We start from the raw sequence: 13,018 nt of genomic DNA, 5'->3' as shown, positions 1-13,018 counted from the left end.
AATGCTACATAAGCTTTCTTTCTTGCATCATTTGCCACTGCTACTATTACTAAACTATGCATAGCTTTCTGAGATGACTCCTGTCATTTTGAGTGCTGAGTTTTTTGGGTGTGGAAATTACAATACTGGAAAATAAATGATTGAATTCAATTAAAATTTAGAAGAAAGGAGGATTTCAGCTTCTCTATTGTCAAACGACCAGGTTGAAAGGTAGTGATCCTGTGTTAACCATGATGAAAACCACTAACAGAGTATTTAGTTGCCCAGTGAAGAAGAAAAGCTGAATACAATAAGAAGCCTTAAACAATGAACCTGATTTAAGTGAATACAGTCCCAATGAAAAATTAGAAGTGGGACCCAGAATAGGCAGTTTAAGGAAGAATATGACTTTTTATTAAATTAAATGGCTAAAATATATCAAATTGAATTAAATGGACAAAATATACCAAAATAATAAGAATGTAAAAAAACCTGGTTTCAGAAACAGGCATGAATTTTCCAACTTAACCAACAGCAGAGAAGATGCTACTGAATATCAAGTTTCCTGTCAAAAAAATCAAGATTATCCTCTGTCAGGGAAAGGGCGAGCTTTGGAAAAGAAGAGAATAGTTGATGCTGGCCTTAAACATACCAGCACTGTCAGTACCACAAACATACGGATGATGCTGGACCACAAACATATTGATGTTGTTGGCAGTACCACAAACATACTGATGATGCTGGCAGTAAATCAAACATACCAACACTGGCAGTACTTCAGTTGAAATGTTCAACTGATGATAAAAATAAAACTATTCCCCTAAAGAAGTTTACTGAAGGAAATTCAGACACAAGTAACAAACACATCCAAGGTCGCTACACGGGTGAATCAGTTTTGTCCCTGTTACTGCATAGCTGAAAAATGTGCAAACTGCATATGTGAATGAGTGCAGAACGAAAGACTCCTTGTTGTTGGATGATTTTATTTCTTCTATCAGTATTTAGAGAACCAGAAAGTGAAAAAAAAATGAATGAAATGAAAATTTCCATATTGAAAAACAAAAATGAACAAAGCAGCAGAAAGTGCCAGATATAAAGGGAAATATCCATGAATAGTTGGAAGGTTCACAACTGTTTCAGGTCATTCAGAAATCCTGAGAACCACAGTATAATGCTAGAATGGACATTTCCCCAGAAATTCTCCAATCACTATCATATATTTAGGACGTTGGCTCATGTAGATTAATTCACATCCCAGAATTACCCAAAATTGTATTGTGGCAAATGCCTGCTGCAAACAGCTTGTTCAGCCACCTCCTACAAATGCTCAGTTGGGCTAAGATATCATTACTGAGCAGGCCAGTGAAGTATGGTAAAGTCACACTCATTCTCCTGGAATCATTCCTATTATTATCATGGAGCCTTTGATTAATGTTGCTATTATCCCCATCCCCTGGGCAAGGATCAGAATTGGACAAATGGAACTGAGATTCAACAGACTATAGAAACAAACTTCCATCTGGTGTTGTAAAAGTAGGTAGTTGGAATAAATTTTTGGCTGATGCTGTGTAAACTTCCTTTCTTGTATAATTTGCCAATACTAATACTATATATGGTTTTGGTTTTCAAATGCAGAAAATGAATCTTTATCATTAACAGACTTTTAATGCAGATTCCTGAAAATAGTAAAGAAGGTTACTGGTGCTTTAACGTCATATAAAGACAAATATAAAGAAACACATTTTACATATGTTTTAAATGGGATATTGGATTTCTTTTAATGATAGTTAAATATCCTTTAATTGTTAAAAGGGTTGAGGGCTGAAAGCCTTTTTTGGTAGACAGAAATCCCAATAACAGTAATGGAAAATACAGATAAATACATAGCAATCTAACATATACACATATGTTAAGTATGAGCACAAATAATTATTAAGAAATTTGCATGTATGGTTTAATATACAGGGTGTTTCAAAAGTGATGGTCAATAATTTAAAGGTGAACTGCACAGACTGCAATATGCAAAAAAAGCCTAGTAAACATGGGTCCTTAAGCGAATCGTTTTCGAGATATTGCATATTTCTAGTTGGGATCCACCACTGACTTGTTTGTTTAGGTTAGGTTATGCTCATTCTCTTCCTTTCCCCTCTCTCAATGCTCTGAGATGTAGCAGACATACTAGTACTTGTCAAAGGATAGTCAACATGGAAAGAGGTAACAGCAACAAAGTGTATGCGGACATGCACTTCATGTATGGTAAAGCCAATGGCAGTGCACTCGAGGCTGCACGTTTGAACGAGAAGCATTTCCCTGCCGAAGGCAGCCCAACAGGTGCACATTCATCAGGGTACATCAATGCCTTAGAGAACATGGGTGTTTCACACATGTAGTATGAGCAGGTAGGCCCAGAAGCATAACACCAGATGTTGAGGAAAGGATGTTAGAAAGAACAGAACAAAATCCAGGAATTTTGACAAGCAGGGTTGCTCTGCAAGAGCATATACTGAGTCATAGCAGTGTGTGACAAATTTTACATCGCTAATTACTGTACCTCTACCATATCCAGTGTGTACAAGGTCTCAGCAATACAGACTACCCTCCCAGAGTGAACTTCTGCCAGTGTATGCAACAACAGTGTATCCTGAACCCCCAATTTTTAAACAACATTTTGTGCACTGATGAAGCTGGGTTTACTCGTGATGGTATATTTAATTTTCATAACTGTCATGTTTGGTCCGATGAAAATCCTAATACAATTCATGAGTCACGACATCAGCAATGTTTCTCCTTGAATGTCTGGGCAGGACTACTAGGAGACCGTCTAATTGGACCACACTTTCTGCCAAACAGGCTAACAGGCGAGCTGTACTTTCAGTTCCTGCAGAATATTCTTCCAGACCTTGATGATGATAATGTTCCACTTCAGCAATGCCAGAACATGTGGTTTATGCATGATGGTGCACCAGCACATTTTGCTCAAGTTGTGACTTGGTATATAACTAGAAGGTATGGTCCACGGTGGATAGGTCGAGGTGGGCTGTAATGTGGCCTCCCAGATCACCAGACTTAAATCTTATGGATTTTTGTATCTGGCATCATGTAAAAAGCTTGGTGTATACTTCTGACATTAACACAGTTAAGAAATTGCAGTGTCAGGTTGAAGGAGCCTTTCAGCGAATCAGAAATGACCCAGGAATGTGTGAGGATTCGCAACTCAATGCAGAGAAGACTACAAAGCTGCGTATGGATGCAAGGACAGCATTTTGTGAACACCTTTTGTAACATGTAACATCTGTAAAATCCTGTCAGTGGCGGATCTTAACAGAAAATGTGCATTATCTCGAAAACAGTTCATTTGCGGCCCGATGTTCACTGGGACTTTTTTTGCTTATTTTAGTTTGTACTTTTCACCTTTAAATTATTGATCATCATTTTTGAAACACCCTGTATTTTGGTCTATGGCTTCTGCTTAAATCTAAAAGTGGCCCATGTCTGCAAAAGGTTGAGAAACACTAGTTCCAGACCATTAATGAGTGTTGTGTGATGTACTGTAAGTAGACCATGAGAAATAGCCCCCAGAACCTCACACCTTCTTCCCCTCTCTCCCCATACATTTCATGTTGGGTGAGCACCTTGTAATTATGATCATAGATTTTTAATTTCTCTTTAGGAAACATCGTGAGTGATGGACATGAAGTCCAGAATTCTGGTGGCATTCAAAATGCTCACTTTGGGTTAAAAAGAAATGGCAATGTCTTTATAGGGTAAGTTCCTATAATGATTTGTTGGTTGCATTTGTGAACCTTTTTTACTTACCATTATATATACAGGTCATTGAAAAAGGTGTCCATGATTTCCCTTTTAATTATCTTCAGAAATATTTGATCGATTGCTGTGATCGTAGCAGCAATGTGGTAACTCACTAAGTTTTATTTGATACCTCAACAGTGACCTTGGCTGCGCCATAAGTGTGTGCAGAATGACTCCTATGCGCACTTCCTAAGTCAGTGTCAGTAAGATGACAACCACGCAATAGAAAGCACAGTGCATGTTGTGGTATGCTGAATTTAAATCTGTCATAACAGTGCAACGTCAATACCAATGTACTTACAGACAAGGTGCACCAACAGACAAGACTAATACATTTGTTTAATCAGTTTAAGGAAACTGGCAGTGTAGACATTAAGAAATCTGCAGGCTGAGCACCAATGCATGAAGAGAATGTGGAGTGCTTGAGACAGTCTTGCTTATGTAGTCCAAAGAAATCCATTGCTGGTCGCAGCCTGGAGCTTGGCATTCCATAGACCATCATTCAGAATGTGCTTCATAAATGACTGAGACAGCATGCATACAAGATTCAACTCAGACACTAAATCAAACCTGAAGACCATCCCAGACATACTGAATTTGCTAGTGCCATGTTAAATGAGATTGACAGTGATGAAAGTTATTTAAAATTCATTTTGTTTAGTGACAAAGCAACCTTCCACATAAATGGCTGTGTTAGTTGTCACAATTTGGGGGCCACAGCAACCAATCACCAGTATGTACGAGATACACCTAAAATAAATGTGTGGTGTGGACTAATGCGCAATCACTTGCTAGGCCCATTTATGTATCCTGAAAGGACAATAACTGGCAACATTTATTTGGATATGCTTCAGCTTTATGTTTTCCCTCAAGTTGAAGACATAGAAAGAAAGAAAGGAGTTTCTCTAATTTTTCAGCAATGTTGTGCACCGCCTCATTTCAGCCGTAATGTGTAGAATGCCCTAAATGACAGGTTTGCTGATCATTAGATCGGAAGAGGTGGGCCTGTGCCTTGGCCACCAAGAAGTCCTGACCTGACACCATTAGACTTTTTCTTGTGGGGCTACCTATGCGGAAAATATTCACAGTCTGCACCATTTAAGAGAGAGGATCATAGCTCCAATAGCAACCGTTACGCCTGATATGATTGAGCACACATGGACAAAGATCAACTACCGCTTGGATGTTCGCCAGGCAGAGTAATGAACAGTACTCATATTGAAACATACTAAGGTATGAAGTAAAACTTGAGCTATTCCTGTAGATATTAACAAATAAATCAATTTATTGATGTTAGTATTTGCGTTGTTATTTTATCGTGAAGTCACGAACACTTTTTTCAATCACCCTCTATATATATATATAATTTAAACTTAATTTCTCTATGTTACCTGGTAATAGTGGTTGTGATGCTAATGCAATGTCTATACCAACATCTATACCTCAATTATTTTCGGTTTAACTCTGTTTTTGGTTTGCAGTTTGGCTTTGCTTTGTGAGTACTTTCTGCTGATATATGTTATTTTCTCACTGCATAAGAGCTGCATGTAAATAATGGCAAGTTTCATTGCCATCTTTTAATTCCTCTTTCTGTATTTCATAGCACAACTTAAATTTTACTATGGCCTCTCCTCAACTACTTTTTATCATCTCTTTCCCCCTCCCTCCACTACAGATGGTCCCTATAGCTGTCTCTGTTTTCTTCTCTCAAATTTTTTGGTTTTTCTACTTCTGTACCTGGTACTGTAACATTTAATCACTCATGAAAACTACCTAAAGGTTGTGGGTTTGAATTGCACATGCTGTGGGAGATGTATTAATACAACTTTCTCCTGACACTAATATCTTTTGTAGAAAAGGTTTAAAATAGTATTCATCCATATTTTTTATTTGATCTTTGTTTATTAATTTCTCTTATCTTTTACCAGTGTAATATCACCATAATATTTCTTCAGTTTTTTTCCTTTTCTGCTCACCACTGCATTGTATGTTCTAGTATATTTGACTGTGTTCTTGTTAATCCTATTCTCATATCCATCCATGCCTGATCTGGCTTGGTTTTTCATCGAGCATTTATTCTTATTATTCAGAAAAGCTTTACTCTTAAGTAATAATAAATATTAATAAATAATAATAATAATAGAATAATAAAGGAATTAATAGCATTAGCCATACAGTGCAGGAAAGCAAGAGGCTTTTGTTACACGAACCAAAAAAAAATAAAAAATTAGTGTTATGACTGAGACTGATAAGAACTTTTTAGAACTCAGGACATTTTTTCAGTCATAACAGTTTTTAGAGAGGAAACTGAAAAGAACTCTTTTATAACTTAAAAGAGAAGAAAAGAAACTGAGAAACTTTTTTTTCTTTCTTTTTTTTTTTTTTTTTTTTTTTAATCATTGTACCTTCTGGTGTTTTGTTTATGTTGTCATTATACTCTTACTGTATTAGGCAACTTAATGCATAGATCACTTAGATGCTCATTGACACTTTGCTCTCTTGTTTCATTAATGTGTTTTAATAATGCATGTTAAAACACATTAATGAGACAAGAGAGGTTTGAAAATGAAAGTGAAAACTATTCTTGTTAGAATGGGTGATTCTTATGAATGAAAGAAATAGTTTATGGATGCCTTCTTAGTTTAATGTTAGATACAGAAAGAAGATTTGCAATTCTTTACAAATGCGCTTGGAGAAATAATTTTAAATTATATTATTACTTGATAACAAGCAGCATTTTTGATTAGAAGATAAGAGTTTATAGAAAAAAGAACACAGCTTAAAGAGATACAAATTGAGAGATACAATAAAAATTGAACTCTGGCAGTGAGCTAGATGATTTTGTAATAACTGAGAGGAAAGTGGAGGAAATTGTTGAAGATAAACATAAAAAATGCACCCAGGGTGGATGGGATCTATGCAGTTATATTAAAGGAAGCAGCAAAGGAAGTAAGCAAACCCTTAGCCATAATTATGAGAGCTTCTTTGGGCTCAGCGGAGGTACCCGTGGACTGGAGATGTGAAAATGTGACCCTAATTCACAAAGGAGGAGCAAAGGGTGACACAAGTGATTATAGACAAAGACCAATAGATTGACAGTAGCCACTGGCAGAGGTGAAAGAGATTCTTGCACTGCTTCTATTAGAATGAGCAGAAGCCTGAAAAACAAGATGCATGGTATTTCAGAGACTGCTGGGAGCCATTGCGGTACAAGTAAACACATGGGTTGTGTTAGGGTAGCTAAGAATAGAAACAGGTGCAGGTATACTTGCGTGTACACCAATGCTAGGAGTTTAGTAAATAAATTTGATGAATTTGAGGTATTGCTCAAAACATCAAAGGCAGATATTGTTGGGATATCAGAGACGTGGTGTCACACAGATATAAGGGATGCAGAACTGCAATTTGGGGAGTACAACGTCTACAGAAAGGATAGACAGGATAGGAAGGGGGGAGGGGTTATGCTATTAGTTAAGAAACACATAAAAACCAAGGAAGTGAAGCCAGTCGACATCGCTGGACAGTGCAGTGTTGAGTCAGTTTGGTGTGACATAAGCATTGGGAGATCAAAATTGAGAGTAGGAGTGTGCTATAGGCCTAATGACTCTGATGAGTATAATAAGGAACTGTACAGGGAAATAGAGTGGGCCAGTAAATCAGAGAGTCTTATAATGGGGGATTTTAATTTCCCAGATATTGACTGGAATTTGGGGACTGGTTACTCACACACTAGCAGGGCTTTTGTGGATTTATTGGATGATTGTTTTCTACATCAGCATGTTCGGGAGGCAACTAGAGGGAGTAATACTCTTGATTTGATTATCAGCAGTGATTCTTCATGCATTAAGAATCTGCAGATAAATGAACCACTAGGTGGCAGTGATCACAGTGTGCTGAAGTGGGATTTACTGAAAGAGATAACTACCATTAGGGGTAAAGGGAAGGGTTATTGCTTCCGTAAAGGCGACTACGATGGACTGAGACAGTATTTAAATTCTATACAGTGGGACCAACTGATGATGTTACCAACAGCAAATTCAAAATGGGAAGCATTCAAAGAACTTATCTTGGAAGCTACTAGGCTTTACATACCAACTAAGAAATATTGTTCAAGGTTTAGGCCAAAATGGATGTCAGATGAACTAATGAGGCATATGGCAGAGAAGAAAAATGCATGGGATACTTACAAATTAACACATGACACAGAAGCCTATGATAGATACAAGTTGATATGCAACCAGGTTACAAAGGAGGTTAGGCAGGCAAAGGCAGATTACGAGAAATCCTTGGCAAGGGATGCAAAGAAAAACAGCAAAGAGTTCTTTACTTATGTAAACTCTAGAAGGAAGGGGATGAATCAGATTGGTCCACTTGATATTGATGGGTCAACTGTTGATGATCCTGCTCAGGTAGCTAACAAACTAAATGAATATTTTGCATCGACATTCACACATGAGGAGTTATTCAGCAAGGGGAATGCCAGAGGTGTATTCAACTCTAGCAGTAAGCTACAGAATCTTGAAATAACTGGGAGTAAAGTGGAGGAGAAACTGTTGAAGGTAAACACAAGAAAGGCACCCGGAGTGGATGGGATCTATCCAGTTATATTAAAGGAGGCAGCAAAGGAGGTAAGCAAACCCTTAGCCATAATTATGAGAGCTTCCTTGGACTCAGGGGAGGTACCCATAGACTGGAAATGTGCAAATGTGACCCCAATTCACAAAGGAGGATCAAAGGCTGACACAAGTAATTATAGACCTGTGAGCTTAACTTCTGTTAATGGAGGAAAATTAATGGAGGCACTGGTTAAAGAAGCACTGCAGGATCATTTAGACAAGACTTCAGTTATAGCTCAGACACGGCATGGTTTTGTTAAGGGGAAGTCTTGCCTGACCAACTTGATTGGATACTATGATGCAGTCACAAAAGAACTGGATGCAGGGAATAACTTTGATATTATATACTTGGATCTTAGAAAGGCTTTTGATACTGTTGCACATGGAAGACTGCTGCACAAATTGGAGCAGTGTGGCATTGGAGGCAAATTGCTGCTATGGATAAAGGGGTGGTTGAGGGGGAGAAGACAGAGAGTGGTAATCAATGGACACTGCTCATCGTGGACTAATGTTATTAGTGGAGTCCCTCAGGGCTCAGTGTTGGGTCCATTATTGTTTTCTGTATTTATAAATGATATTGATGATGATATATCAAGCTTAATGTCCAAGTTTGCAGATGATACAAAGGTTGGCAGGGTTGTCAAGGACACTACTGACACTATGCTGCTGCAACAGGATCTGGAAAGGTTGAGCAGATGGGCTGAGAGGTGGCAAATGAAGTTTAACATTGACAAATGTAAAGTACTACACATGGGAAACAGCAACCCCAGAGCAACGTATCAACTCTGTGGTACTACACTGACAGTGGTAGAGAATGAAAGGGACTTGGGGGTGATTGTGCAGGCAGATATGAAGTTCTCTGAGCAGTGCAGATGGGCTGCAAGAGTAGCTCATGGAGTATTGTCAATGATATACAGGAATTTTTCCAGCAGGGATAAGGAGGTGATTATTCCATTGTATAAGGCAATGGTCAGGCCACACCTAGAGTACTGTATACAGGTCTGGAGGCCTCATTTCAAGAAGGATGTAGAGCTGCTGGAACGAGTACAGAGAAGGGCAACAAGATTAGTGAATGGAACAAAGGGGTGCTCTTACGAAGAAAGGCTTAAGTTTTGCAAATTACAGTGTCTGGAGACTAGGCACCAGCGAGGTGATCTGATAGAGGTGTATAAAGCCTTGAATGGTTTAAGCATGCTCAATGCTGATGGGATTCTTCCTCTAGCACAGAAAATTCACCTGAGAGGGCATAAATTCAAATTGAGGAAAGACAGATGTAGGATAGACGTGCGGAAATTTGCCTTTAGCCAGCGGGTGGTTGGTTGGTGGAACAGACTGCCATCCCTTGTGGTGGAGGTTGATAGCCTAAATAAGTTTAAGGCTCAGCTGGACAGGTATTTTGAACGAACAGAGGGGTGAAGTGGAAGTGGGTGTTTTTTTTTTTTTTTTTTTTGGCTGATGCTGCATAAGCTTGCTTTCTTGCATCAAATGCCTCTACTAATGCTAAATGCTAATGCTAGACCTGTTAGCTTAACTTCTGTTCCCGGAAAATTAATGGAGGCACTGGTAAAAGAAACACTGCAGGATCATCTAGACAAGACTTCAGTTATAGCTCGGACACAGCATGGTTTTGTTAAGGGAAAGTCTTGCCTGACCAATTTGATTGGATATTATGATGTGGCCACAAAGGAACTGGATGCAGGGAATAACTTTGATAACATATATTTGGATCTTAGAAAGGCTTTTGATACTGTTGCACATGGAAGACTGCTGAACAAATTGGAGCAGTGGGGCATTGGAGGCAAATTGCTGCTATGGATAAAGGAATGGTTGAGTGGGAGAAGACAGAGAGTGGTAATCAATGGTCACTGCTCATCGTGGACTGATGTTATTAGTGGAGTCCTGCAGGGTTCAGTGTTGGGCCCATTGTTGTTTTCTGTTTTTTTGTAAATGATATTGATGATGGTATATCAAGTGTAATGCTCCAAGTTTGCAGATGATACGAAGGTTGACAGGATTGTTAAGGACACTAATGACAGTATGCTGCTGCAACAGGATCTAGAAAAGTTGAGCAGATGGGCTGAGAGGTGGCAAATGAAGTTTAACATTGACAAATGTAAAGTACTACATATGAGAAGCAGTAACCCCAGAGTAACGTATCAACTCTGTGGTACTACACTGACAGTGGTAGAGAACGAAAAGGACCTGGGGTAATTGTGCAGGTGGATATGAAGTTTTCTGAGCAGTGGAGACGGTCTGCAAGAGTAGCTCATGGTGTCTTATCAATGATATACAGGAATTTTTCTAGCAGGGATAAGGAGGTGATTATCCCCTTGTATAAGGCAATGGTCAGGCCACACCTTGAGTAATGTATACAGGTCTGGAGGTCTCATCTTAAGAAGAATGTAGAGCTGTTGGAACGAGTACAGAGAAGGGCAACAAAATTAGTGAATGGAACAAAAAAAGGTTTCCCTTACAAAGAAAGGCTTAAGTTTTGCAAATTACAGTGTTTGGAGACTAGGCACCTGCGAGGTGATCTGATTGAGGTGTATAAAGCCTTGAATCGTTTGAGCATGCTCAGTGCTGATGGGATTCTTCCTCTTGCTCAGAATAATCACCTGAGAGGGCATAAATTCAAATTGCGGAAAGACAGATGTAGGATAGATGTGCGGAAGTTTGCCTTTAGCCAGCGAGTAATTTGTTGGTGGAACAGATTTCCATCCTTTGTTGTGGAAGTTGATAGCCTAAATAAATTTAAGGCTGGGCTGGACAGGTATTTGGAATGAACAGAGGGGTGAAATGGGAGAGTTTTTTTTTTTTTTTTTTGGCTGATGCTACATAAGCTTGCTTTCTTGCATCGTGTGCCTCTACTAATGCTAGTGCTAATACAGATGATTTCTCCAATTGCTATGAATAGAATTTTTACCCACAGATAAAGGCTACTTTTAATAATCTTGTCTGTTTTTCCAGTCAGGCCGATGGAATATAGTTGTGGGAAAGTTTCTTATTCTTCTGAAGCTGTGAGTTTTGAACTATCATTTCAAAAGTGAATCTCAACTGAAATTTAGCAGTTGCCCACTATTTAAATGAAAGAAAACATTATTGTAACAAGAGAGACTTTTTTGTTGTTGTTGTTATTTGGTTTTTAGGAGCATTAGCAACTAAGGCCATATTGCTCCGGGATATGCGGTGGTCATTCCCTGACCTTTCCGCATCCTCCATATTTGCACTTTTTTTGCCAACAGAGGTTTTCTGTAATGAAAAGTACTTTACTTAAAGCCTGCTCATTTTTTCAGGGCTATGATTCTAAGATCTGGCTTATTCTGAAGTGTTTAGATGCAAGCTAGTGTAGAATATACAGTCAATTCTGGTTATTTGGGACACATCAGGATAGTGCATTTTGGCCCAATTAAGCGGCTGCCCCAATTATGAGTTTCACATAAATAGTTAAAAATATAGCTTTACGATTGATTTTCTGTATGATCAAATCACATTACGATGGACTCACCGTAGTAAACTACCGTCACTGTATGATATGTAGTAAGTGCCGGTCATTGTGACCATGTTTGTGAATTGAATTTTAATTCTATTAAACAGCGATTCTAATTAGCAATAATAGGAGGAATATTATCCACAAGCTATAAAAGTAAAGATATATCAAGCATAAATTTACACTTTATTACCTTGCCAATTAAAAAATTAAATAATACTTGAAAATCGGAAGAATATTTTCCACAGGTTAACAAAATAAAAATAAATGTATGCTTATGTGAATAGCTTAATTAATGCGTACTGTAATATGTACATACTAACAAGTTGATATTTCTTTTAACTAACATTTGTGGGTGGCAGAGCTGTGCCTAGGGTGAGGCGAACGAGGCTCTTGCCTCAGGTTAAAAGCTGAAAGGGGTGCCAAAAGGAGGATTAAATAATTGCCAACATTGCCATCATTAAACAGTAGGGTGCAATTTTCCATTCTTGCCTCAAGTACTAAAATGGCTCGGCACTGCCCTGGACTGAGTGGGGGTTAAAATTTAAAACAGTAAAAAAGATAAGCAATCAGTAACAAAGAACACGGCACACACACAAATCGCAAGTAACATGATACACGCAAATGAGAATGGAGTAACAAGTTATGAAGCTTAAAAAATAGGAATGAAAAGAAGATTCTGAAAATTTATTTTTTTATATGAATGAAGATTTCATGGAAGTGTGAACACATTTCACCATAATAACTCACAGAATTCCAGCTGTCCGTATTATCACAAATTCAATAATATGGAGTTTACTATCCATTTATAATAGATTGCACTAACAGAAAGCTCAATAAACAGAGGACTGTTAATTTTTTTTATTGTTTTATGGTTGTGACCTCCAGAAATCCGACCGAACCACGTGGTATGGTCGGAAACAATCGTAGGGTAATGTCGAGTGCTGTGGTCTCCTGCCCCAATTAAACGGCATGTTGTCCCAATTAAACGAAGTAAGCCCTGTTTATTTTCTCAATTGGGTTCTGTTCTTTAAGATTTGTCTCAAATAAACGGCTGTCTGCCCCCATTAACCGGAATGCACTGTATCTTATTTGTGGCCATTCTTTGTTTAATGTTGTTAAAAAT

At 38.2% G+C, this 13,018-nt stretch overlaps 1 protein-coding gene across 1 annotated transcript in view; it reads left to right on the top strand.

Annotated features, from left to right (window-relative positions):
• The window catches only part of LOC150082879 (N-acetylglucosamine-1-phosphodiester alpha-N-acetylglucosaminidase-like), a 105,453-nt gene that overhangs the window by 11,930 nt on the left and 80,505 nt on the right, over positions 1-13,018 (top strand). The window contains exon 3 of the mRNA XM_090376888.1: positions 3,650-3,743. Coding sequence (XP_090233014.1) covers positions 3,650-3,743 — 94 coding nt within the window. The remainder of the gene's footprint in view (positions 1-3,649; positions 3,744-13,018) is intronic.

Source organism: Mastigoproctus giganteus, chromosome 7, assembly GCF_048544385.1.
Source record: "Mastigoproctus giganteus isolate SK-2022 chromosome 7, ASM4854438v1, whole genome shotgun sequence".
NCBI classification, from domain to species: Eukaryota; Metazoa; Arthropoda; class Arachnida; order Uropygi; family Thelyphonidae; genus Mastigoproctus; species Mastigoproctus giganteus.
Note: the sequence above shows the minus strand (reverse complement) of the source record. Positions and strands in the feature narration are given on the sequence as shown.